The sequence below is a fragment of the Betta splendens genome, chromosome 16 (genome assembly GCF_900634795.4).
Source record: "Betta splendens chromosome 16, fBetSpl5.4, whole genome shotgun sequence".
Taxonomy (NCBI): Eukaryota; Metazoa; Chordata; class Actinopteri; order Anabantiformes; family Osphronemidae; genus Betta; species Betta splendens.
In genome coordinates, this window is record NC_040896.2 from 11519953 (window position 1) to 11547740 (window position 27788).

The 27788-nt window shown below is 51.5% G+C and overlaps 1 protein-coding gene across 6 annotated transcripts; it reads right to left on the reverse strand.

Moving 5' to 3' along the window:
* Positions 1 to 27: 27 nt before the first annotated feature.
* Positions 28 to 27788, reverse strand: ddr1 (discoidin domain receptor tyrosine kinase 1). Of its 6 annotated transcripts, none has more exons than XM_029128926.3 (20): positions 27445 to 27788; positions 18109 to 18272; positions 15935 to 16037; positions 14109 to 14184; positions 13855 to 14007; positions 13035 to 13182; positions 12134 to 12236; positions 11159 to 11345; positions 9248 to 9497; positions 8543 to 8701; positions 7882 to 7953; positions 6801 to 6955; positions 6081 to 6282; positions 5334 to 5411; positions 3730 to 4025; positions 3513 to 3640; positions 2630 to 2827; positions 2286 to 2553; positions 1864 to 2013; positions 28 to 1768 (listed from the first exon to the last, which is right to left on the reverse strand). In XM_029128926.3, exons 2-20 carry the CDS (start codon positions 18203 to 18205, stop codon positions 1628 to 1630), a joined length of 2964 nt encoding a protein of 987 aa, XP_028984759.2. In that variant the 5' UTR covers positions 18206 to 18272; positions 27445 to 27788; the 3' UTR covers positions 28 to 1627. The 6 variants fall into 6 exon arrangements, with proteins under 6 accessions (XP_028984759.2, XP_028984762.1, XP_028984763.1 ...); XM_029128929.3 differs by having other exon boundaries at positions 5334 to 5453; XM_029128930.3 differs by lacking the exon at positions 27445 to 27788 and adding an exon at positions 26126 to 26278 and having other exon boundaries at positions 5334 to 5453.

Below are 27788 nucleotides of genomic sequence, written 5' to 3' on the forward strand. Positions count from 1 at the left end.
TCTGTAGTCAAACAGTGGAACCCACAGTTTATTTCAAAAGATTAACTTTATTAAAACATCTACAAAAATATACACAATGAATGACAGTGGCATCAAGGTAGCAAGCGTTCTACAGAGGGCCCCACATGTAAAAGAGCTCTTATATATTAGTAAAAGGAAATTACAATTCTGTCCTTTAAAATATGTACATACTATAAATCAACTTCAGACTCAGACAGATGAAGCCAGACATCAGTGATGTCAAAGAACATACAGTATATATAAAAATACGGGTTTAGTTGAACTACAGTGTATCAAAAATGACTCAAATGGAAAAACCGTGATCAGTAAACATACTACTTGATAATCTTGATCTCATGACTGATTTACAGTGCTATACATTTTGTAAGGTAGAGTCTTTCTACCATGGTCAGCTTAATGTACTAACATGAGATAATGTAGGGGTTGACATTTACACCCAGAACTCAGTTTCCTGTGTTTTTAACAATACAGTATTGCATTTGAATAAATGAAGACAGATTATCTGAGTAAACATGGCTCAACACATCAGAGTATCAGAACAAGAAGCATTATTTATATTTAAAGTGAGATGAATTGTTGCCATTCCTTTCAAAATAATCATTTACATCTAAAGGTTTGGCAGTGGCCCTGTGACGTGTCCAGGGTGTACCCTGCCTCTCACCACTGGCTGCTGGGCTCCAGCTGAAATAGGGATGGGTGGATGGTTTTACAATGGCTGAGAGATGATTTCAAATGGATGATGTCCTGTGATCCATGAAATAAACGTGGGTAAACCACCTTAAATTCCACATGGACAGGAGTCAGGTCCCTCAGAGTTTAACATGGCTGGGGCTTTAAAGTGCATTTGGTTCTGAAATGTGACATCTGTCCTGCGTATCTGTGTCAAAAGCAAAAACAAAAGCACCTGAGCGGGCGCGAGACGCCGCGTCGCCAGACGCCAGGGAGAATCGTCTTTTTCCCTGTGTGACTCGAAGACAGGGTTTGAAACCTTTAACCAGGAGGAAGCGGACGTGGGTGGTGGAGAGCTTGACTTCATCACAGGGCAGAAAGGGGGCGCTATTGTCTGGTCCACATCATTTCACATTAACCCACAGCTGTGGATGTGAGTCCATTATGCTGAAGTTTGGGGCTGAGTCTAAAGTATTTACACATTTTCTACAATTTTGGCCATACCACCTTTTATTAAGCTGGTTTTACTTCTGAATTACTGTAGTAATACTAGGACAAAATGTGTTTTGGACACTGGCTATCGATTATTTCCAAGCTTATTAACAGTCATAGTTTGTACGAGTATTTAATTTATCTTTAACCCCCCTTTAACATTTACTGCATCTAATCAGAGAGGAGAGAGTAGGTTTCTATGCAGACTGCACCCACCACCAGCCACTGTTAAATCACTGCTGCCCGTCTAAAGCTGGGGTCAGTTTTGGGGTCTGAAGTGGAAATAAACCGAACCAGCGGCGTCTCAGGCCCCTCCACCGAAATGTAGGCTACACAATATAAAAGCAAGCGAGCCACCCTCCTCCTGTGCCCCCACCACCGCCACCACCCTGTAGCAAGGACGCGCCAACGTTGTGGTTCCGTTTAAGTTTCTCCGGGTCTCTCCCTACACCATGTTCATGGCGTCCTCTGTGAGGAAGGAGTGGATGTCGGCGAAGGATGGACGGAGCTTGCAGTCTCTGTTCCAGCAGCTCAACATGAGCTCATAGAGGCCCTGGGGGCACACAGCTGGCTTGCTCAGGAACACCTGCAGGGGAGGAGAGTTTGAGTCATGTCTGACCTTCCTGAGAAAGGCTTGTGGATGACCGTGTTGTGTTCGTGTTCCGCTGTGATGCACCGTACCTGTCGGCCCTGGTCTCTGAAGAACTCCCCGGCGTTGTCGATGACTTGTTCGTCTGTGAGGTTGGAGTACGGCTGCTCCTGACAAACGCTCAGCATCTCCCACAGAGTGACCCCGAAGGCCCACACGTCGCTGGCCGTGGTGAACTTACCCTGAGAGGACACGAGCGCACAATACGAATAAATAATGAACCTCTCCCTGCAGGTCAGAGGTCATAAGTTGTGTTTCCTGCAACCAAACGAGAGTTCCCAGTATATACAAATAAAAAAAAAAAAAGGAAATGGGTGAGTAGCTGATTATGCATCAAAAACTCTCATCAGAATCGGTAAGAATATAAAATAAAGCCTAGCATTCCCCTATATTCTCTTCAAAGTCACCTTTTATTAAAAATTTCATTTGAATGGAGATCCATCATCCGCCTCACCATGAGTATGCACTCCCAGGCCATCCAGCGGATCGGCAGCACAGCTCTGCCCTGGATCCTGTAGTAGTCGCCGGCGTACAGGTTCCTGCTCATGCCAAAGTCGGCTATCTTGATGTGACGCTCTCCGCCCTGATCCTCCCCGCCCTCGCCCTTCTCCCCCCCGACGAGGCAGTTACGCGTGGCCAGGTCGCGGTGCACGAAATTCAGGGACGACAGAAACTTCATGCCCGACGCAATCTGGCTGGCCATGGAGATGAGCGCCGGATAGCTGGAGGGGGAATGCAGAGGCGTGACCGCGTGTCCGGTCGTTTGTGGGGATGTGTGCGAGCGCGAAGCACCGATACCTGATGGTGGGGACGTTGTGCGAGGGCCCCGTCTTGTCCAGCAGCACTCGATGGGACAGATACTGGTTCAAGTCTCCACATTCCATGTACTCGGTGACCATGCACAGGGGGTCGCTGCTCACACACACTCCCAGGAGCCGGATGATGTTTGGGTCCTTCAAGCGAGACAAGATTTTCACTTCTTTCAGGAAATCGTTTCTAAAAGGAGAGAAAGGAAACACAATAAGGAAAACAAAGCATGAGAGAGCGAACAGACAGACACAGAGCAGGACAAGAAAATGAAGGAGAAATATTTAGAGTTCGCATAATGACTCCCAGGAGAAAGCAAACCTTGTGCTATGCTGCTTTCCACCTCACTGATTTGTTTTATTGGTCAATATGTTTGTTGTGCTCCCGCTCTCTGTTCTCCCCTGAATAAATCTGCAGAGCAGTTCCTTCCTGCAAACCAGGAAGTCAAGCACAAAACGGATGGAGAGTCAAAGAAACAAGTTGCTGGCGTGAGTGAGTCAAGCATCCAGGAATCCACCCAGACGCACGTGTTTGTTCTTCACGGCTGAGAAACTGAATCTGGGATGAAGCGTGAGGATGAGTTAAACCTGCACACACACATCTGTTTATCTAGTGAAGCCAGAACAGATGCGTTAACTTATGGAAGGTAATGTATGTAAAGGCTTGGCTTTCAGCTTTCTTGGCGTTTCCTGTTTGATTGTCTAACTCCTGAAGTCATACTTCAGGAAAACCACAGGATGCAGATGGTGAAGGAGTTCCTGCCCCCAATGAAAAATGTGACTAATCCATGATATTCCAGTCCAGCAGGAAATCTACAAGTTACAAGGAGGTTACAAGGCCACCAACGTAAACCTGAGGCACGGTTATTACAGACCTGGCGTTCTTGGAAGCATCTGGGCGCAGTATCTTCACCGCCACCAGAAGGGGTCGACCTTTTCTCACGTTGAAGGGAAACTCCAGGTTGGGAAGGTCCTGAGGGCTCTCGATTTCACACAGGTGCACCTTTCGCCGAACACATGCGGACATTGTTAAGGCCTAATCCTCTCCGCGCAGCCACACATCTAGATTACAGGCCACCGCCGGGCGCCTACCTCCCCGAACTGGCCCTCCCCCAGTTTCTCCTTGAAAATGAGACAGTGGCGCGGCAGCTCCGACAGCGGCGCGGCGTCGGCTCCGGGGCTGGAGGAGGCCAAGGCGGGCACCGCGTAGGTGTTGTTGCCGCTGACGCCTTGCAAACTCACGATGTCGGCCTCAGCGTAGTGGGGGACGCTGGGAGGCAGCGGCGGAGACACGGGGGGAGAGAGGGAGGGGTAGGGAGGGGAGCCGGGGTAGGGGGGAGGCTCCTCCTGGACGGGGTGGGCGCCCTTCTCCACGTCCAAACCGCACGCTGAGGGGAAAGAGAGGAGACGGGGCGGATGAAGAGAGAGAAGAGGAGCAGCGGGATTGAAAACAGCTTTGTTCAGTCCAACGATATAACAAATGTGGACAGCTTGTCATAATGGGACGGTTTGGACTGAGGGGAATTTCAGCTGGCAGCAACTGGAAGAAAAGCTTTTTCCAAAACTTAACTGGAAAAATATATGCAGAAAAATAAACCCAATCAGCTCATACACATGTATGATGACGAAAAGCCCCCGATGCATTACAAACACTCTAGACGTGAATATAAACAGGACAAGGCACCAGGACACGATGAGGTGATGAAGAACGACATTCCCTAAACTCTGATAGTGATTTATGGGCCGATTCGGCCGATCTGACCTTGGACGAGGCTGTTTATCCTCCCATTCAGTTTGCACTGAGGACGCCTGGTAACAGACCTTGACCAGATAACAAACGCTAACGTTGGCTAGTTGCTGCTCCGCAGCTACTTACAGGCAGATACATGATGAATGCCTTTATTATGGAGTCTGTATAGTACAGCGTGTTCAACAGGGATGAAGTAGCTGGTGAGGTCCCCACGAACACCAAGCATCGCGTGATGGATGGCTGCTGCCTCTTAGTATCAATCTTCCTCGGACGCGGTGTTGTTGTATTAATAGTTACTGAGCTAAGGGGAGCACCCGCTGTACTTTTATTCTAACAAAAAGATACAACAACTTAATATTCTACACAAATACATGCGACGGGACTCTTACATAGCACATCAGTCAAAGACCTCTTGGAGTGCGGCAACTTGAATACTAAGTTGTTCTGCTTTTGTTGAATCACTAATGGAGGCGATAGGAATCTTCTGAGTTTAATTCAGGGCACACAGCCGCGCGGGGAGGAATACTGTATGCTGATGCAACCTGAATGGCTTATGCTCTTCTTTGAGTCCACCCTTAAAAAGATCCTGAAATTACATGCAGCGCTTGAAGCATCTACGCCTGTGGACTCACGTAGGCCGATCACAAGCAAAAGAATCCACAAGTGTCAGACTTCCGAATGTTTGCAAAAAATTCCCCCCAAGCCAAACTTGCCCATTCATACGATGCACGGGTCATTCTGAGAGGTGAGTAAAAGAGAGTGACTAATTATGTGAGTAACAGGAGGAATGGAGAAGGTGAGAAGCATGCAAGACGTGGGGTCGCGTCCCATGGGGGGGGAGCTGTCATTCCGAGCCGCTCCAACCCCCTGAGCTCTGGATAGTTGCAGGCAGGAAGTGAGACAGGTTCTGCTCCTGGCTGTGTCGGCCCACGCTCTGGTCTCTTACCCTGGGGCACATTAAGGCTCTTTTCCTGAGCCTGACAGGTGGCGGGGACGACTAAGGGTCTTGAGGCCTTTCTGTGATCTGACAGGAGCAGGTGATAGGCCGGGTTGTTTATCAGCAAGGCTGGGACGGTCCACACACACACACAAATACACACACAAGCATACACGGAGAAGAGGGGATGTGGTGGGGTGGTATAATGACAAAACACAGTAACAGCTATTAGCATGTTAGCATATCCATTATAACATAAGGGAGTGAGGACGGGTTGCACTGACAAACAGAACAGGCAAAGTTAACACGACTTACCACAACCAAACATAACAAGAACATAAAATAATACTTCTGTTACTCCTGTTATTGCCAACTCACAGGCGCCCAGTGACGGCAGCATGCAGACCCCCTGTGGTGCAAAGCAAGTCAGAGTCCTTCGACTCCACATCTCCCTCCCTGTTCTCAGAACAATAGCTCTTTGTGACCCCCTCCGCGCTGCGCATCTCGTTGGAGGCGCTGTCCTTCGTGCGGAGTTGTGTTTGATTTAGTTTGGTTCGCTGTGATGAAACACGGGCTAAAATTTACGATACGTATTCCACATTTTTCCTCTCTCATTTCCCCGTCCACATGAGTTCGCTTATTGCTGGGATCTTGGGCATGCGAATGAAGCAACGTGTGCGAACGCGGTTTAGATGGAGGGCTGGTTTGCTGCATAGAGACTCACGCAGCCCGGGCCCGTGCGTGACCAGAACCCACCGGTGCTGTCCCTCTGGTTCCTGGGCTGCAGCAGAGCGCTGGGCTCCTGGTACTCGCCTTCGCCCTCGCGCTCCCGCTCGTCGGGGAACGTGTGGATGCGCTGGTAGCGGCTGGAATAGCTGTGCGTGTTGTTGATGACCACGTTGTCCGAGGGCACCGACAGGTGGACCCGCAGCTCGTCGCTGGACAGACTGCCCTGAGCCTGGATACGCAAGGACATGGACATCAAGTGAGTCCCTCGAGCAGACGATGAAGCAGGTGACTCAACTGTGGAAACACTCCAATCTCACAATTAGAAATAAATGACTCCTACATCACGTCCAAAAGGGGGAAACGGCACTTTGTGGAGAGAGTGTCGGCTGTGATGTCAGCCTGCTATAAATCACATAGATGTGGTTAAAGGGCCGCTTCTCCCTGATCACACAAAAAAGCGTTTTCTCCCTTAGGACTGTCCAATATATAGAAAGTAGTTTCAAGCAAAACTGCTAACAGTGAGATTGATGGGTTTCCTAGTGTGAGTGGGGCTGCGCTTCTGGAATAGCAAATCAATGGAGGCTTCCTAATGTATCTTTGTGCGAGCAGCTCAAACTCATTTTCATTTCCTTCCTTTGTCCTAGAGCATTTGCCTAATAGAACCAATGCTACTTGGCCCGATGCCACCGAGCTGCTTCCCAATACAAAACATCTGCGTTCTGGCCGGGCTACAAAGGCCCGACTCACCTTCCCCAGGATCTTCTTCCAGTACTGTCTCCACAGGATGACGGCGATCACGGCCAGCAGCAGCAGGATGATGCCCACCAGGCAGCCGATCAGGATCGCCGTGTTGCTGCTGTCGTCCTTGGCCACCGGGAGCCCGGACTTGAGCGTCACGAGTTCTGGAGGACACAAGACGAGGAGCCTGAAACCGGCGCGTCGTGCATGCGGGTTCATGAGTGTGTGAGTCCAGTCGCACGCTCAGTGCATCATCATCAAGCATCTGACGGGTCGGTGTGGCGGAGGGTGAATCCTGCATCCATGCCAACACCGCAGGGAACCTCGGAGGCCGCGAACGACGTGCTGCTTCTCAACAGCCTTGTAGTGACTCTAAATCGGAATCATGCCGTTTCTTTTTTTTCCCCTCCTCCTTTGAAGGTCAAACATGTCATGCAAGTCAAAAAGCGAGCCCAGCGTAAACTACGCTCATAAACAAGCTATTAAAACCGCGTTAGCGACGCGAAGTGGAACAAATCGGTTAGTTAAAAAGACGTGAAGGCCAGCACATATGCCACATGTGGCGCTTAGTGTGGAATACATAAACAAACATCAACCTGCGCGCACAAACTCACGCCAGACAAACATTTACACACATGGTTGCAACAGACGACGTCTCTCGCTCGCTGTCAGTCCGACACCACGTGGGCCATAAATACAGGCAACAAAGCTGTTTAACCGCAGCCAGTAACAAGGACAAAGCAGCATACATGCCACACAAAAGCATTTCCAGCCTTTTTGACAGCCTGCTATTGTTTAGCTGTGTAGAACAGAGCCGGGGCCTGGAAAAAACATGCAGTTTGTGAGACCACAGGAAGCCGGACTGTTATTGTACATAAATATAAAATACTATACTTCTGTTAGTTCTATCCTACAGCTGTATATCTTCAAACCCAGGGGACAGAGTCCAGTGCCAAAGCCTGCCCCCCCTTTATACTTCATTCTCTCTACTGAGCAGCGAGACAGTTTTAAGATGCTGGAGGCGAGCCAGCGCCGACTGGGCTCATCCTCTGCGTCTCCAGCGCTCGCTCTCTCCCTCCCTCTCTCTCACCTGACAGCGTCCAGCTAGTGCCGTTGTCCGTCATGAAGGCGGCTGTGGTGGAGGTGGAGGTGGCGGGGGCCTCTGGAGGAGTGAGGGATGAACAAAAGGGAGCAACGTGTGAAAAGAGAGGGAGAGAGAGAGAGAGACTCAGAGGAGAGGGACGAGCGAAGGGAAATCACAGGGGGCAGGATTCTAGCTCGCGTGGGCTTTTCATCCATCTAAATGGAAATCCCTAAAAAGTTCACAGCAACTTCTAAAAAGACAGACTGGGATGATAAAAATGTTACAAGTTTAAACATTTGACCTTTAATTTTAAGGCAGATCTCTCCTGCCCTTTAAGAACAATGAAATCTCTGAGATAAGCATCAGGCGGTGACTCGGTTCAGTGAATTTCATCTCTAAGCCAAATGATTTCAGCGCCTGCGATAAAGAGAGGGCCCAGTCAGGCATGCGCCTCCTTTGGCAGCGCATGCCATTCGCTACGCTCTCGCTACGTTACTTGGACACGACGCTGACATGCCCGCACTCGGAGACGAGAGGTGGTGGGGGGTGGGTGGGGGGGCTGGTGGGGCAGACGAAGCAGAGCGGTGGAGGCAGAAGGACGTGGAGTGAAGGAGAGCGAGGACGGAGGAGCAGGGGGAACAGGAGGGTGGAGAGGAGCAGCGCTCACCAGAAGGGCTGGCGGTGGAGCTGGAGGACCGGTGGCTCCATGTGGGAGGGGAGGAGGAGGTGTGGTTAGCAGGAGGAGGAGGAGAGGAGCTGGCGGCGGGGTTCTTTGGAGGATTAGGGGCGAATGAATCCGGCGCTGCGACATTCTCCTCCAACGGCACTGGATAAGAAGCAGAATGAAAAGAAGGGGCCATTTAATAAAAATGAATCATCTTTTATATGTTGAGGAGGTTTTCGAATGGCATAAAACACTGTCTGGTGGTCGTCAAGTGTTTGGAAACAGAGGCTGTGGTCACAGCTGGCTGCGTTTCCAGGCAAATAGCATCTAGTCAGGAGAATCAATTATGTTGTTTTTGATCCATCCCTGGCTGAATAATCTGAATTATTGTTCTGGCATAGTTTTAACATTGTGTTGTTTTGCCATTGAACACCAGCCCACAGGCTTGTGCTGTCAGCCAGCTATGCAGTTTGTTAAGTGGACGTTTGTCAATCAGGTGACAAACAAGTTCCTGAGACTCGGCTGTGGCCAAAACGCTACAGCGGACAGCGTTTTCAGACAGAGAGGACAGTTTAATTAATCAGAGCAGTCTCAGAGGGACTCCTTCATCTGACCTCCCGTCAGGCACAGATCCAAACTTTACAGCGTCCACCAACACGTCTTAGCGGTATCTCACATTTAAAAACACACGCCAAGCCAGCTTCCTACCGGAGAAGAAGGAGATCTCGCTGATGAGCAGCCAGCGGTCGCCGAAGTAGAAACTGCAGCGAATGATCTGAGCCACTCTTCCGTCCAGCTCGATGGAGATGGGCCGTGAGGAGGGGTCCTTGAGGTCCTCCAGCGGCACCAGCAGGCTGAGGCCGGGGGACGACCACGGCAGCAGGATGCCCGGCTTGAAGTCACACTCCACCCCTCTGAAGACTCGCACGCCCTGCGTGTGCCGGTTGTTGCTGTGCACCTACGGGAATGAAACGGGTGCTATTCTGTTACGTTATGGTAAAAGCGGTCAGAAAACAGGCCTGACCCTGACGACCACGTGGAAAGAAAGACTGAATTCACACACAAAATGAATTCAGGTGTCATTGCATTCGCACCGAAAGGCCAAATCCAAAAGTCAGCTAATAAAAGGAGGCGAGGCTGTGGTTGAAAGGTGGGAAAGAGGAGCTCGGCCAGGAAAGATGGACGAGTGAAAGGTCAGCGCTGCAGAGAAGAGCACGAGGATGAGGACGGGGGGGATAACGGGAGGTTACGTCTCTTCTGTTGGAGAGAAGGTGACCTCACCGTCATCTTAATGCACACACAGCTGCACCGAACGCCGACGTGACGCGTAACTGCTTCTGAAAGGTACAAAATGGGACGTGGAGGTTCCCTGCGGTCATGTGCGGAGGTCTAATAAGTCACCAGCACCGAGGTAATTCGCTACTCCTTCAGGGAGCCCAGCGCCAGCGACCTGACCACAAAGCTTATTTTGAGAAGGTAACAGGGCATTCATTACGTTTCACTCGCTTCATCATAAATCTCTCTCGCATTGTGAATTCGCCCTGTTCCCTTTGTTTAGTTAGCATGTTCCACATGCGCTTACAAAATAAAGCTCTGCATCAACTCCCAAAGGATGCATTGGATCAGTGGAGCTGAGCGGGTCCTGGGTCTGTGGGGGCTCCTGCAGGAAGAACAAGTTAAGACTGACCAGAGGTTAAAGAGCAGATTTCCTCACTGGAGTGTGATTAGTCACAGGTTAACGCTGGGCCGCTGGGACCAGTCAGGCCGGGCTGAGTTCAGGTTCCCACTCTTTATTTATCTCTCTTGTCTTTTTGACATATCCACTCTGCCAGGCCACAACGGCTTGTCAGCTGAGGTTAGTGTGGGAAAACCACTGGGGAATAGGCAGATTAAAAAAACAACTCAATACCACAGATGCTAAAAGGTGCCTGATAAATACAAAACTGAGATACGAAGCTAAAACAAAATCAACTACAAGCACAAATATTCTGGGTTGCAGTCAAACGATGACTTGCTTTATAACCAACTGGAGATTTGTGTTGATCCGAATGCACATGTATAGGGTGAATCCCACCCAAACCGACATTCCAGCTCACGTCCAAAGACACAACATCGTTATAATTCAAACTGGGTTGCTTCACATCGTCATCATCCCTCCGTTGCTCCACAGACTAACCCCAAAAGCCACACCGACGCACAAACAGACTATGATGCAACGCGGTGGCACCCAGACGACCGAGCACAGACGCGCTGTCCCGCGATAAACAATGGCACATTAAAATTAATTAAACTGCTGCAAAGCTATTCCAGCACAGGCTGCGTTTTGTTGAGATAGCAAATTAGGAGTTATGAAGAAAAAAAAATAGGTGGATGAGCTCTGCTGCTGGGATTTTAAGGGTCACACTAGTTGGAGCTACAGAAATTACTGAGGAATATTATTGGAGGCAGAAGAACCAGCGGAGCCTAATGTCCTTCTATAATCGCAACGATGTGTAATCATTTACTAACACAATGTCGGCAGCGCAGCCGAGGTCCCCAGTCAAATTAGAGTGTGTAATTAAAGGGGAAATGTAGGTTAGTAAACAGGCTACGAGGGGTGGGATCCAGACTCCTGCCTACCTGCATGTTGTAGAAGACGCGTGGCTTCTCAAAGTGGAACTCGATGTCCACGCTGGCTTGCCCAAGGGCTTCCCGGCTCCAGCCCAGGTAGTCGTACCCGGGCCACACCCGCAGCTCCTTGGTTTGTATGAAGTCATCTCCTCCTAAGACGCCGTCGCACAGCTGACCGAGGCCTCCGAACTGCATCCTGCACACACACACACACACACACACACACACACACACACACACACACACACACACACACACACACACACACACACACACACACACACACACACACACACACACACACACAGAGTTAACATGTCGCTCTGTACAGAAATACTGCTGGATGCTGTGAACTGCCTGTCAGCGTCTATTTACTCCCCACCGGTGTGCCAGCATGGAAAAAGATGCACAACTAAAATAAGTGAGCGCCCACAGACTCACATGCTGGCGCGCGTGAACACAAACAAGGCACCGCATCAAGGTCGGCACGTCGGTCCCCAAACTCCCAGCAGTCGCACATCTGCTACGAATACGCCTGGGTTACATCAAAAGCGCTAGCTCAGCCGCTAGCAAAACATTTCAGGCCCATTAAGCACACGGCCCATGTGAGCGCGGACCCGCCACCAATCACTCGATCACCTCCACTCTCCTCGCTGCCAAAACATTAGAGCCAGGAAACAAGCCTCAAATCCCCGAGCTGAGCTCAAACTTGAAAAGAAAATAGCGTCATTCCCTTTCGATTAGGCGGACACCAGGATAAGCGTTGGAGGAGGAATGCGGCCGAGACCTCACTTCAGTCCTAGCAGATGTCAGCGGCGCTGCACTGGAGCCGGTGGCATCCACTGATCCAGCTGCAGCCGCAGCCGTGACACTTGCCCAAGTTTACCATGACGGTGATTTATGTAGCTGTGCCTCATCTGTGCATGAGAACGTGGAAACGCATCCTCGCTGCGGAGGGAAGCTGTAAAGAGGCGATTATCTTACCCTTGCTCCGTGCTCCCATCGTACGTGGAGTCGTTTAGGTAGACGGAGATGCCGGGCAGCTGCATGACGTGCCCCACCGGTGCCGTGTAGGCCTTCAGCCCATCTGGAACCAAGGAGGGGAAGCGACTGTTAAAACTAAACAAACTCTGGTTAAAGATTCAGCCGCGGCACCCCATTTGCAAAGCTCATTTTCATCACGAGCAGCTGGACGGAGCCGGCGTTGGACTTGAACACTGCTATTAGCCTCCACGCGGCTAATCAGCCACTCGCTGGGAACCGGGGCGACGTCAGCGACGCAGAATCCGACCCGTCGCTCGGCTTTACGTGATAAACAAGGCTCGGCGCTAATGAGTGGACGTGAGATGGTTGTCAACCTCGATGTGGGACCGGTGTCAGAGTGTAAGTGGCCACTCAACCTTCAACGGAAGGCGCTGCTCTGAGACCTTCCGTCCAACAGGCTGCTAACGTGTGCCTAAATCTGACTTTCTCTACTGTTGATCTGTGGCACGTCGGAGCATATTTTAGGGACATGGCCTCCCTGGAGACGGGGGTTTTTAGCCCCAACGACAGCTCTGATTTACAGGCAGCCCGCTGTGGAGTGAGGGAGGTGAACGGGGCAGGAGAGGAGGTGAGGCAGCCATAAATATTCACTTAGTCAGTGCTGTGCTTCAGGAAACACCGAGACCAACACCATTTATCACTGGGTGGCTCCTTTCATCCGGGTAAACCCCAATGAGGCTGTAAATTTGATGCAAAGCCCCCAATCGATGCACGGAACGTATGGCGCGGCCACAAGAGGAGCTGGCAGTCATTAGCATCAAAGGTCTCCCATCCGATACAGGAAGTCCCCACATACGACGTGACGCCGCGCGTCGGGATCTGGATGCGGGCGCATCCTCACCGTCCCACACGCATCCGTAGAGCTCCACGCGGAGGCAGACGCTCATCACGCGGTCGGCCAGCGGGTAGAAGCGCACCATGCGAGCCACGATGGGGGGGCCCAGGTCCTTCAGCACGATGTCGTAGGTGTTCTCATTACCAGACACCACCTGGGGGGAGAAGAGCAAATACTTGATCTACTGTGTTCACACGGCTCGTCGCTCTTGTTATCTGTTGGTTTCAACGAATCTGCCTCGAGCCTCTGACTTCCCATTCACCGTCTTCTAATTTAATAAGGCCTCAAATTAACCGGGTGGTCTGAATACACGGGGATGTGCAGAGGGCCTGAATTAGACGGCGAGCCGGGGGCGAAACAAAGGAATCACAAGTGAAGAACATACTTGACATTTAGCGCCAGGACTGAAAAGCCAGGCAACGCTCTGTCTAGCATCCAATCTAACTTTGTGTAGGCTCCTCATCATCTCTGGATGCCGCAAAATCCACATTAGAGCATAGTTTTGGTCGCCTGGCTCCCTGAAGACACGGCGACAGCTCTGATTTATAGGCAGCCTGACGCGGAAAAGTTCGAAGACACAGTTTATCTGGCACGGCGTCAAACCACATACATAATAAATAAATCTAAAGCATTATACCATCGACTGTGACTACGTTTATACTCCAAGGCCACAGGACAGAGCTGGTTCTTATCAATTGGGAAGGGACCGCGACAACTCTTTTCCCCAAACGTTAATTGAATAACATTCAAACTATTGCTTGGCTTCAACCATGTGCAGAGAGTCTCTACAGATTTTGGGGGAAAAAAAGAAACGAATCCTGCTTACTTCCTGGTCCCACCGGTCCTTCCAGGTGATCCACTTCACTCCATCTCGAGAGTAGCGGAGCCGATAGCTGCGGGCGAACTCCTGGCCGTGTCCGTCAGCGTGCCGGCCCTGGGTGCCGACCAGAGCCAGGAAATGGAGTTTACGCAGGTCGATCTGCAGGAGGCAGATAAGACGGGAGACGAACAAAGCCACGGTCAGAGTCCCGAGGAGACACGTCAGATCGGAACCGAGATCATCTAGACTCAACATCTCACCTGAAGATATTCTGATCCGCTGGGAAAAACGGCGCCTGCAGGACACCACGCCCCGTCCCCCTCTCCGTTACTTAACCTGGGGAGAGAGAGAGAGAGAGATAGATTGATGAATAGGAAGAACTGAAGCCTGCAGAGCACGCATGCACAGCGTTCAGTCAAAACAGCTGCATCCTCCTTTACAGCAGCCTCTACTCAGAGCGTAACTAAGCTCATGGTGCCTGAGAGGCAGAAAACTACACTCAGAGGGACAGAGACGAGCGGAATTGGCCGCTCGAGCGTCGTCAGCGGTGGAAACGCGAGGGATGAAAGCCTCGCAACGAGCCCCGGCTTCCTCGCGGCTCCCGGGCCGGCCGCGGCCACCCACGCGCGCCCGGGCGAGGGCTTCCCTCAGCGTGACCTCCCTCAACCCAGCCTGGGAAGAAAAGCGCATGCAGCGACCACATGCCGACCGCGTGACCACAGACTTGGCCGTGGGAGCCTGCGGCGCCGGGTCGGCCCGGCGGAGGAGCCCGGCGCCGCAGGCCGCAACCGCGCCGCGGCCATTACTGGGCTCCTCTCGAAATGAAAGCTGCCGCGCCGACCGCCAAAACAAATGGCTATATCAGCTCGGTCGCACCGACGGCGCGGCTCGGGCTTTAACGGACTTCCTCTGGCGAGAGATGATATCAACCGCAGTGTCCTGAGAGGCGGAAGGAGGGGAGGATGATGAGGGAGAGAGACCGGGCGGGAGTTGGGACCACGATGCGCCTCACCAGAATCTGGCTGTGGTTCCTACCTAAATAGCAGCCAACAAGTCAGCGCTCCCCCCTCGTTCTCCTCTGTCCGATCCAAAGGTCCAATATGCTGACCTGTCACCGCACCAGTGTAATAACAGCCATGAACAGCAAACTAGCGCATCTGCGGCCCCCGGTGCCCCGTTTCTTATCGCAGACTTCCCTCAAAACCCCTTTTTAAATTACGTTCTCCCCACTTGTCAACACTCGGTTGCAGCAATGCAACTCTCACGTGGTTTTGTTAACACATCTCCAGCTTTCCCTCCACGTCTCCAGAAAAGAGCTGAGGCTAATAATGGCTTCCACATGGTTGGACGCTCCGGCCAAGAAACCCAGCCCCATAAAGCCACACGAACCTGCGAGCGCTGGTGCACGTGGCTGCAGGTCTGACTGGTTCTAACGGACCCGCCCTCAATGCCAGACGGACCGGACGCCAACAGCACACCATCGTCTGCTATCATAATCCAATAGACCCTCCACAAATGACTAGAGCCCGAGATGAACACAAAGCTGAGAAGCATGAAGACAAATTGGTCGTTAGAAGTAACAGTACTAGACATGAAAACAAGAGCTGCCGCGGCTGATCACGTGCATCCAGGCACCGTCAATGTAACCTCATAGTGACATCAAATGACTTTAATATGAAGAAATAAACATGCTTTCAAGCAACAGCTATTAACAGAACACACACACACCTTAAACAGCAAACCCACCATTACTCCGAACGTAGAAAACCCTCATATCTATTTTCTATTATTTTAATATGTGCACCTATTAAGTCAGCAGAAACATACACCACCCTGCTACTGTCCTTTAAGTGAAATATAATCTTAACTGCAACAAAAGCGTCGGCGCTGCACTTTCTACCTCAGCATGAGGCACAGCAATTTGTCACCACGTGAAAATCCTTAGTTTCTGCTGATCTGCAGCGGTTACACTTTTCACTGTGCTGCACAGATGTGAAGGTCTAGTCCTTGGCACCGGCACAGCCGCACAAAATGACCACAGAGAAACTTCATTTTCCCAGCACTCACACGCTCGTGCACGTCCTACCTCCCGTGCTTGGCCTCGGTGGAGTCCGACCAGGCGCTGGATGCGGTGATGTCAGAGTCTGGGATGGTGCCATCCTCCATCCCTAGGGCGTAGCGACACTGAGCTGGAAGGGAAGGATGGGGGAGACGGAGGGAGACACAGGCCCGGATAAAGACATGAGTAACATCCTCATCCTCATGTGCAGGGGAAACTTAATATTTCCTTTGGAGTGTCAGCAGCCATCATTGGTCATGGAGCATAATGTTGTTATGTCATCTCTGGGAAATCTTCCAGACTTTCATGCTTCATAACCAGCAGAAACACTGAGGAGGTGAAAAAATAGCAGAGTAGTTCCTGCTCACAGTTATTTGCTTCAGAATCTCTCCAGATTAGTGGGTATTAACGAGTTCATGTACAACCGAGGCAGCGTTTTGCATCACATCAGAAGCAACAACATCAAAGGCAGACACAAATAACAATGTGTTCCTCAAATGAGATGCTACGACCCGTCTGTGAGATGACAACATTCCCAGTTCTCTCTCGTGTTACACACTAGCTCCATCCTCCGGCGCCCATGCACGGACCCTGCTCCGGTTACCACCGCTCAGTGGCTCGCAGGACGGGAACAAAAGGGAGACACAAACCAAAGGCGAGTGGAGGAGCGCAGACAGGTCTCAGATATCAGCGCTGACTCCGCTTCACCGGCAGCATTATCAAGTGATCCAGATACTGTGTTCCCAGGCAGGGATTACCCAATGACCCAGCTATCCGCTCTGAAGTCAGTCCTGAGAGAGCCTGAGGGAGGCTTCGGATGGTGATAAAGTGGAAAGGGGTACTGACAGTGATACGGAGCGGAGGCCGAGGGTGACAGAACGCGGGGGGCGAGGGGGGGCGGGGGGCGTCAGACTCGGTTTGTCACTGAGTCAGCGGACAGGAATGTTGGGCTGGATGACAAACCCCCAAAGCATAAGGGGTGAGGTAGACGCACGGACACAGTTGTCCCGAGCACACGCAGCCCCACCCCCGCCTCGCGGACAGGTGCCCCAGTCATTACATCATCATCATCATCACACTCTGCACCTCCCGCTGCATCCGCCTCCCTCAGCGCCCTCCACTCTCCACTGCGTCTCACGCAGCTTTGTTCCGTGCGTTCAACTCAGACCTGATTCGTTCTCGCTACGAGACAAAGCGGTGGGCGTCCCGCTTTGTGTTTACGCGTGGGAAACGGCACATCCATCCATCCATCCCCAGCAGCTCCAGGCAGCACAGGCATAAATCGCCTGGTCATTTTACAGACTATTTATCCACAGCTGGAATTAAGTCTGCAAGTAAAACACTGATTAATCAGTGATTTCTTTTTGATATTTCACTAATCAGTTGCTCGTTAAATGTCAAACATAAAACACAATTTCTCACAACAATGGATTGAACCCACGATGACATCTTATATTGAGAAACCCCTCACGTTGCTCTAATATGGAACGAATCGAAATGAATGAATTCTGTGGCACTTTTACTGACAGACACGAGATCAGCTCTGACAGGCAGCGACGCCATGAGCTACACGTTGAAACGTCCACAATGAGATGCTGGTGTGTCCATAGATCATGATCTATGAGCAGGTTTGCAGATGTGGGGAATAGTCTGTGTTTGCGATTTTAATAACGATCCATCCAGCAGATTCAAAGGCAATCAACCAACAGGGACACGGCTGCCATTAAGACTCACAGCACGTATCAACACATTCGCCAGTTATCTTTTGTATTAGCTGAACAATTGTCCGATTGGTCAAGCAAAAATGGCAGCCGCTCATTCTAAAAGCTGAGCTCGAGCCGCGACGCTCTCGCTGCACCTGGTCGCGCCTCACGCTTCCCGGCCCCTCGTGCGCTCGCTTCCATTTTGACGGACACGTTCATGAGCTGCCTGTGCATTAGCGGTCCTGACGAGCCGGGGGGGGGGGGGGGGGGGGGGGGGGGGGGGGGGGGGGGGGGGCGCCCAGCTATCCGACTCTCCTGTTACACACGGCTGGCTGGCGGACAGGAGAGGACACGGGATAGCCTGTTGATAGGTGCCGGAGAATGAGCCCCACTGATCTGAGAGTGTGAGGGCAATGTCGGCCTGCGGACAAGAGGGGGACTCACAAAAAAAAAAAAAAGAAAAGCCTGAGACGAAGGAATGCGTGTGCGACATCTTACCTGGGTTAAAATTCAACGGATTTTCTGAAGATGATCCCAGCGCCACCAGGACTGCAGCCACAGCGAGAGGGAAGAGTCTCAGGGAAGGAGCGGCCATGACAGCAGCAGCAGCAGCAGCACACCTGGTTACCTGTCCGGAGACGCGCCGGCGCTCACAGGCATACCTGTCGCACAGCAGGAGACACATGAGCCCACATCCGCCTCGGGGTGCACGGTAAAAGTGATCCGACGCCAAATTATTTCATTTTCACGCCCACATATGCATTACACGTGCACGCACGGCGCTGTAGCCCGAGGCCGCTGAGCTCACGGCTTATCATCTCCATCAGTAACTCAACTCTTTCTATCAAATCCTCTTAGTCCAAAGCACGCAGCGCGTTTCAGCCTTTTGTTTCCCCACATTCTGGGAGGGGGGGGTTGAACCCTAGAGGACGAACAACAAAGGCCACTTTCACGCGCTAATTTGTTTTTCTCTCTCTCCACAGAATGCCACGATACCGTAACATTTTGCCACCGCTCCAAAGCGATAGCTGGAGATGGTATAATTAGCCGGCCTCATTTACTCACAGAAGATTTCTGTATTTGAAATGCCAATCATTCCTCCTAATTACTGATTTCAAACCTACTTTCCCTTAATAGGACAGGGCATATCTGGAGCATTCGGCCGGAGATGCCTGTTTGGAATAAATAAGCAATGAATCTCGAGGATTGGAGAAATTAAAAGTCATCAGGGAGCGAGAACAGAAGGACACATGTCAAAGTGGTTTGATTTAGATGAAGGCAAATGTGGTCTGTGCTAAAGGAGACCACAGTAAAAAAGGGATTGATTCTATGTGGAAGTCAGAGGACCTTGAAAGTTAGTGTTGCTGTTATGTTGTTTTCTATTCACTTAAAGCTCTTTTCTACCAAAAAATTTTTTTTGTATTAAACAATTCTTCTGTCGCTTGAGCGTAATTTACTTTGAATTGGAGGAAGATTTCCAGTGGCAGAGCACGAGGGAGGACAGAAACGTCATGATAAGTGGAGGCCTGAAGTGGGAGTGACAGCTGGGGGAGACAGAGCGGCCGGCCTGTCTTCCCAGCAGACCCGCTGTGTTTGGGCTTTATCTCCGGCTAGACTGGGACTCGCCGACAGCTGACGCACAGCTGTAGCGACACAAGGAGCCAGGAGGAGGCTGTGGGGGCCGACGAGGAGCCGGAACGCCCGGAAGCGGGGCGAACAGGGGAGTGGGAGCACGAAAACACTGGCCGCGGGGTGAAAAGTGTGTGTGTGTGTGTGTGTGTGTGTGTGTGTGTGTGTGTGTGTGTGTGTATGTGTGTGTGTGTGTGTAGGAGATGGAAGCAACACTTTGTTTCTGGGCCTCATGTCGGCGTTTTGTCATGTGGCTTTTGCGGGCGCTGTGGATGACGTGGGTTTATTTCAGCAAAACAATGAGCTTGGACTCTGATGACGGAGGCGATCGCCATGACAACCACCCAGAGGTCAACAAACAGCATCCTCGACAGCAGTTCGCTCAGCGAGGAGGGAGGCGCTTTCACCCGCCGGCGGGAGCAGGAGCGGCCGCAGCCGTCCAGGAACGCGGCTGTCGGAAAAGTCAAGTGTCGCTGAGCAGCTGTGACCGGGAAGGAGACGGGTTCCTCCTGTGGAGCCCATCCACACCCTCACATTGTGTCTCCGCTAATCCTCAAGCAGGACTAATGAATACGTATGAGCAGCTGCTGTATCTGTCCCGCAGAACGGGACGCGACCGACAGGAGAGATGAGAGTGGGCGAGCGAGTGAGCGAGCGACAGAGAGAGAGAGAGCGACAGAGAGAGAGAGAGAGAGAGAGAACTTTTTTAGCGAGCAGCCGTTGCATCATTAAAGACACTTTGCCACAGTCTCTATAATTAGATTCTTCAGCTGAACGCTGGCACTGGTTAGCGTCTTTTCTAGAGCCCGTCATGTCGAAGCCCAATGTTAGCGTTGCTCATTGGTTCCAGCTGTGGAATAGGAGCGGCCCCGAACCTCAAGGATTGTTCAGGTGGTTTGGGACGTTTCGGTCCATTAACTCCAATTGCTGGTACAGTATGTTTTACATCAGCGCTGACCGTTTTCCAAATCGTATCATAACTTATTGGCTTTCTCGTGATTTCCCTGACGTTCAGTCAGCCATTCATTCCAGCGTGTGGCAGCACAGACACCTGAAACTTAAGACCCCAATCAATCACATTCATAATTTGTCTTTCCTCTTGTAGTTACATCAACACCCCAGACTTCAGAGCTGCCAAACTTTCCATTTCTGATAATGTTTACCATTAAATTTTCACAAATAACATGTCAGAATTCCCCGCAAGCAGTTTACAAATGAATCCTGCCAGAGAAGGTTTCTCTAAACAGGCCATTGTCTTACATTTTTGTACAGCTTCTCTGATGACTGACATTTCCTTTGGTGAGTCATAATTTCAGGACCTTGCAATCTGATATACCCACTGTACTTGAACAGCTGGTGGGGGCACCTCATGGCCCGCTGGTTGGGCCTCAAGCAAAGTCTACGGATCGATTCCCGTTTTATATAGTTTCTGATCCTCTCCCAGCTGTTAAAAACTTACAAATTCATTAAAAAAACACAAATATTAAAGGTATATACAATAATCAAAAACCATGTAGCAGAGTCTCATATGAATGTTCATATGTGGACACAGCCTGTCATCAAGTTATCCAATTTCATGCCAATGAATTCAAAACGTGAGACAACCATTGTGTTCTTCCTGTTTGGAACATGCATGTCTGGTATCATTAGGCCCCACAGCTTTTACAACAGCCCATGCTGTCACTTTAACCAAGTCCTGAGCACTCATTCTCAGCAGATAACGAGTGTTACCCCCAGTTAGACGCCAGCAGCGCCGTCTTTGCTCCGGGTTTGGAAGGTGGGGTGCTTGGTGCGTTTCCTTCTGCCTTCCACTTCCTAAAGAGAGAAGCTCAAATTAATCTTCCGTGTTCGCCACACGGGGCGAGACGGTGCCAGGGAACAAGGTCATGTTGAAACCAGGCTTGTTTCTGTGCGACTCGGGGATGGAGAGTGTGAAAAGCTGAACCCTGCGTGGGCCTCTGGTTGCTTGTTGTCACTGAAGACTCTCTCCAAGGACGAGTTACGCTGCACAGATCTGTTCACAGGGCTCCGTGACTCACATTTCCTTTAGCAGACTTTGGTTAAATATTAAAATATAGTTTAATATTTCCCAACTGCCCATTAACCAAAGAACATGCAAACTACGAAGACCTTTGCTCATACAAATCTGGAGGTAGCTTTAATAATCATTCACTGCAGCAGTGGATGAGGTTTGGTCGCCCACCGGTCATGATTACTCAGCAGTGGGTCACCTTATTCAACTCCTATTCAAGGAAGTGCCACAGTCACGACAGTGGAATCTGCCTTCATCGGGTTTTTAACAGAACTGAGTAAACAAGAGAGAAGAATGGATGAGTCACTCAGACGGGTTAATGAGAGCTGAAGGAGAAGGCAGCAACAGCAGCCAAGTCCCAAAAACAAATTAAAGAACAACAAGAAAAGGAGAAAGTGTAGCGCGTTTCTCAAGGATGACGGAGCAGGACTTGGTGAATCACGATGAAGAAAGCACGGTGAGGGCACGGCGACATAAAAAAGCGTTTCCAGGAACATTTTACACGTGCTGAATATCAAATGACTCATTACGACAGCTCAGCCTTCACCCTCAAAATACCCGATTCAAAACACAAGTTCCTGCTGGCACAGACGCAGCGGGCCGGTGTCATAAAGCCGCGCCGCGCAGCAACACCGCGCGCTACAAATCTAATTTACAAGTTGGCGATGGCTTAGCGGAGAGACTCACATGAGCCGGGGGCTCCAGGGAGGAGCCAAAGGGAAAATTAATGGAATAAAATTGGGTTCATTAGCGTCCAGCTGCACAACGCTGCGCTCCGTCATAAAGAGCAAAACTTTTATCGGCCCATTCTGGCTGCTGCGTGAACGCTGAGCAAACGCATCCGCGCGCGGCCTATCTGCATGGAGGACAGGGACAAATGGTGATTGATTAGCGCGGGTGGTGCTGGCGGTGGAAGAATGTCTTCATCAGGACCGGCCGCGTCAACCTATTTGTCTAGTCAGGTCCGGGGACAAATGGCCCGGTCCGGACCGAGCTCGCGCCCACCTTCGCCACCTCGGCTGCTTTGACAGCTTTTAACGGGCGTTGAGCCGGTGAGAAGGTGGAGACACAGCACAAATGTAGACAACGCATCCAGGACCCCACAGCGTCAGAGCGAGATTACTCTGAATAAATATCCGCATGAAACAATTACGGCAGAATTTGACCTGTAAAATGATCCACTAGATAGAAACCTCTTATTTACCCAATTAAAAATATAATGATATAAGCCAGTGCATGAATATTAATATCTACTTTTTTTTTAAAAAGTACTAGCATTGAATAAATGTGATTCTTACCTGGAGAAACTAGGTCTAATTGCAGTTTGCACATCAATAGCTCACAAAATTGAACTTTAAATCAAACCCTAAAGTGGCAGCAGGTACACAAAAGAAAAACAATATTTAGTGTGAATAGCACTTTTATTAGAGCCTCAGTATTGTTATAGCTTCGCATTATGGCAGCTGCAGAGCCAGTGAAAAGGAATTAAGGCCGATTGCGAACATAAACAGCACAGAAGGAGGTGGATTGCCAGCACCGTACGCAACAACAAGAAGCAAGTGGAGATTGATTAAAAAATAAAAGATGCTGTGTGACAGCTGAAAAAAAGGAGAGAATAATGAACCGAGGACAAGTCAAGGATTCGTTAGCACCTCCGGCAATCAATGTGATCTTCCCAGAGTCGCCGCTTTATTAGCCGCATCGTGTGAATCAAGGACTGAAGCCTTTTCACAGCACGCAAAAGGAAAAACACTGGAGCGGAGCCTGTGATCAGCGTCTTCTGGCAAACGGGTCTTGACGGACAGAAACAGGAACAGGGATTTGGTTCTCGGGGCTTGAAGCTTCATACGTGTCGCAGCTTGTGTTGACACAGGCCTCGGCTCCTCGTGTGGAGGCAGGAGGCGCATTAGTGAGTCCACGAAAGTCCTTCCTCTCCATGAAAATGAACCTTCACTGCAACAGTGATGGAAGATTAGCTCCAAGTTTGACCTTAGGTGAAGCGTGGGTGTAAAAGCTCATAATGAGACTTCGAGCATTAGCATTAATATGACAGCGCAGAAGCAGAATGAAGCGGAGCCTGGCCCGTCGGAGCAGCGGTGTCGTGGCAAATTCCCTGAATTTAATTCGCACAGTCTCACTGCCACCTTCATGGAACCGGTGGGGGAGCGGGGGGGGGGGGGGGGGGGGGGGGGGGGGGCATGTGGCAGCGGGGTGAGACTCTGGCGACGGGCAGAGAGAAACGAAGGTCTGACCGGGTGAAACGCCGCAGCCAGAGCCTCCTCAGCGCTGGGCGGGGGGGCGACAGTGGGAGGACCCGCGCCAGAACGGATGGAGAACGGGTGACGAGAAGGGGAGGCCCGAACAGAAACACAGCGAAAAGGAGAACCAGCGAGAGCATGTCGGACAGGAACGAATTCAGAGACTCAGCGTTTTGAGACCAACAAAAAAAAAAGAAAAAAGAGACCAAACACAGCTCTCAAACAGATGTCCTCCGCTCGTTTCTAACAAATGACAGCTGAGGAGGGAGAAAATCCTCTCAAGGCTTTTTAAAAAGGGCTGTTTAACGTTTGGCTCCCGCAAGCAGGAAAGGAAAATTTGAATTTGGGGAAAAAATTAAAAAAAAATTAAAAAAAAACCTTTGCTTTGCTAATCCTCCATACACTGAATGAATCTTTTAAGCGAGCGATGCCTCCATCACTCCTGCTCCCTTTCAGCAGCACCAACACCTCCCAAAAGGGGCTAAATCACACATCAGACGCGTTTCCTGGCCATAATGTGCCCTCCGAAGCCTCTGAAGGGGATTCAGGCAGGTAGTCCCACATCTTACAGCTCTAATTCATCACATGAAGCAGAGGCGCTGAGAGGGACGCGCACCTTTGATGTCCGGCACAATTTTCTCCCGTGTTCCAATAAGGTTTCAACAGCACTTCCTTTGCCAGGAGCTAGTAGTGATTATTAGCTGTGGGCGCTCGGCGCGGGCAAACACGCCAGCTCAGCGTCAGTTGGGCAGAGATTAAAACGAGAGGCACGACGAGCGAGAGCGGCTTTTAAGTCGGAGGGAGCCTCCATCTTTTATGAGGCCCGTCTTCTGCCTCCAGAAGCGGCAGCCTCGGCCGCCAGCTGCCGATGAGACGCCGTGATGCGAGTGCGAGGCACCGTCGCCTAATGAGGTCGTTTAACTAGATTTAAACAGGGGAAAAGCGCTCGATGGAAGTCTTTATAGGAACCTCGGGACGCGCGGCAACAGTTCCATTAAGGCTGCGAATCCTGAGGGAGCTGATGTAATGTGAACTGGAGCCTCCAACGTTGGGGGTGAGGAGTTCACTCAGGAACGCTCTCTTGAAGTTTGAACCGTCGGCGGGACAGTTGCATTGTGGTCAATGTAGGCGCTGGGTTCAGACAGGGAATAGTGCAACAGTGACGTAATGGAAAAAAATGAAAATAATAAATAAATAAATAAAAAGGCCTTGTTTTTGTGCTGCTGCTTCGACTCCAACCGTGACCATCAATGTCAGGCAGCGTGATGATAAACCATGAGTACAATTTACTTATGTATGAGTCATATCAAACATGTACTGCAGTCAAGAAATGATTTGCTTGAACATTTGTTTAAGAAACTATTTTTTGGCAGGTCCCAGCTGCTTATTGGCTTACTGTACATTCAAGCAGCAACACAGCTACAGGATCCAACAACGGATAAACGAGGAGGCCCACGAGGATGATGGAAGAGGGGAGGCGGAGGGTGAGACGGATGGAGCAGGGGGGAGGGAGAGGGGGAGGCGCGTGTGCAGAACAGGCAGAGCTGCATCAAAGGGAATGATCAGGTAGATGAAGAAGGGGAACGCGCGGCCCCCGTCAGACGGACCGCCCGAGTGATCGATGGGAGCATCAAAGGCGTCGGAGGCTGGGTGGGATGGAGGGAACGGCCCACGGAGGCAGGTCCCGCCAAGGCAAATCAAACCAAGGCCCGAGAACTCGCTGACAGCTGAAACCCAGGAGCAGCCTGGATCCTTTGAAGTTTGGCCAGCCATTAAGTGAGGACGAACGCGTCGGCCTCACTCTGCATGTGAACACACACACGCACACACTGTCTAGACGCGCAGGGAAAACGGGCCGGACAGCGGAGTCCATCCTCCAATTTGGTTCCATTTCCCCATTAGAAGGAGCCGCGCAGAAGCAGGCGAGCGACTTAAATGGATGCTTCCGCCGGCCTCGAGGTTCCAGCTCAGTCTGTCGGGAACTAATTACGGGCGAACAGCGCTTTCGCGAGAGCAGTCGCACAAAAAAGGGGCTTCGCTCGGACAGAAAACAACACAATTAACCTTTGTGCCGGTGCGCGCTGGGGGGCGGCGCCGTCACCTGGGCTCAATGCGGGACGCACAGCTGCAGGATTTACCCTCCGAGCGTCCAGTCCTCCTCCACCTGCTGGAAAAAGGCCTCCCCAGAAACAAAGGCGCAGAGTACGACTGCTGCCAAAACAAAGAGGCCGATACCCGTAGAGGACAACGGAGTCGGGCCAATGATTAACCGCCCTGGACAACGTTCCTGCTCCAGAGTCCTGCCTCCGCGTGTTGGTGAGCAAGCGTCAATAACACAACTGCAAAGCCTCTTTTTTTTTAAGTCTTGTACAGAATAACAACTAACTTTTGTTAGTGAGTCTTCAAATCTCAAAAGACCGGAGGAAAACAAATAAACAGCTCTTTCACAGACACAGAGACGAATTACTTTCCTCTGGGCATATTTCCCCACAAATCACTCTCCACAATTAATGGCATTTTCTCCCAAGTCTGTCAAGGCGAAGCAGATCCATAGAAGGCGCTTTTCCCAACGCGTGCGTTGCACGGCGATACTCACAGATCTGCCTCGTCGCCGCTGCACTACAACAGCTGATCGGAGCAAAGCACAACACGGGCCGCAACAACAGGTTCCTGCGGGCGACGTGGGAGAATCTGCAGCCAAACCCGAGCTGCAGCAGAGGCCTCGGAGCCTCGCAGACGCAGACGAGGGAGAAAATGCCTTTTTATTGCCTTTTCTATCTATTGGCAACTCCCACAGGCATCCACCCACCCCCACCTCCTCTCCAGCAAGCCCCCCCCCCCCAAGACGACTACCCACATCCAGTCATGTGCTGGGAGAGGTGACTGGCCGCTGCACTGCACACCCACCAAAGCATCGTTACCCCGCAACACCACCCCCCACGCGAGCACGCGCGTGCCGTGACGAGCCGGCTCATCCTCCCCTCACCCCTCCACGCTCCTTCCCTCACGCGTGAATGAACGCGGGCAAACACTGCGGCTTTTCAGCCAGAAGCATTTATGACGCGGCGCAGGCTCATTCTCCCGTGGCTGGTGACCGGAGAACGACTTCCAAAGGCTAAATATCCTCGCTGCTCGCCCCGAGGCTGGGGGTTTCCGTCCTCCGGGCCCGCGCCGGGGAGGTTTTTGCTTCTAGTCGCTCATTAAGCGCACAGGTGAATGAAACCGGAGCCCGTTGTCTCGCTGGATGCTGGGGGTCACAGGGTTAATGGCGCACGTGACGGTGTCTGGAGTCTGCGCTGAACCGTTCATCGCAGCAGCTGCCGTTTTCCAACTTGACAAACCAAGGAGAATTACTTCGATTTAATTAGGACCACGGCGTAAAACGAACGGCGGTTTACGCAGACTCTGATGGAAGTTTGGCAACTCAAGCAGAGCCGCGGAACAGTTTGGCACTTTGTGGTGGATGACGGAGAGCTGCGTGACTGGAGGTTTATTCAAGGGGACGTGAATGTGAACCCCGGTCTCGTCTTGTGACAAATCTGGATTCTGGGCAGCGTTCTCTTCTGTTGCCAGGGGCCCGCGTTTAATAAGTAACTCCAGGCCATCATGTACGCGCGCGGAGCATTTCAACCACGCGGTCCGCGAATGCCACAATGCGTTTGCCCAACACAACGCGCGGAGGAGCCGGGGCGCAACGTTACACCGCGTGCGCCCTGCCCAGCGGCGCGTGGCTGGGGTCCAGGGCCGCCGTGCCCGCCTCACACCGAGACTCGCAGACGCCAAGCCCCAGAGCCACACGGAGACACGGAGCTGGAAATATCCGCGGCGGTATTAGTGGGGCCGCTTTATTATGGGGCAACGCGTGCGCGTGGGGGGACGCGACGGGCCAGTTTCAAGGAGTTGATCGCCACTTACCTAAAAGACACGGCGAAGTGCGCGTGGATGCCGATCCAGAACTTTTACACCAGTCCGCCGTGGGTTGCGCGGAACAAACGCGCGTCCGCCGCTTAATCCAAACTGGGCTCCGACGCAGTTGTTGCGCTCGCGGAGCGAACTGTGCGAAAAACTCGCAAAACAAACCTGACGCTCGCGCGCCGACCGATACGACACCAGCAGCCACAACTTGGCCTCACACCGCGGGGAGAGGTGGTCCCGACACGCGTTGACAGCGATGGGAAATAAAATAACAGAGAGAGAGCGCGCGAGAGCGTCCAGGGTCCGCGCGCCTCTGCCCCCTCGCTCGGTCTGAGCCCATCCGC

Excerpts from the sequence above, each read along its gene's own strand:
- ddr1 (XM_029128929.3), bottom strand. The coding sequence starts at position 18,205 with ATGGCCGCTCCTTCCCTGAGACTCTTCCCTCTCGCTGTGGCTGCAGTC. Across the intron at positions 8,702-9,247 it reads CGAGATCTCCTTCTTCTCCG|TGCCGTTGGAGGAGAATGTC; the intron begins GTAGGAAGCTGG and ends CTTCTTATCCAG. Across the intron at positions 2,554-2,629 it reads CACAACGTCCCCACCATCAG|CTATCCGGCGCTCATCTCCA; the intron begins GTATCGGTGCTT and ends TTCCCCCTCCAG.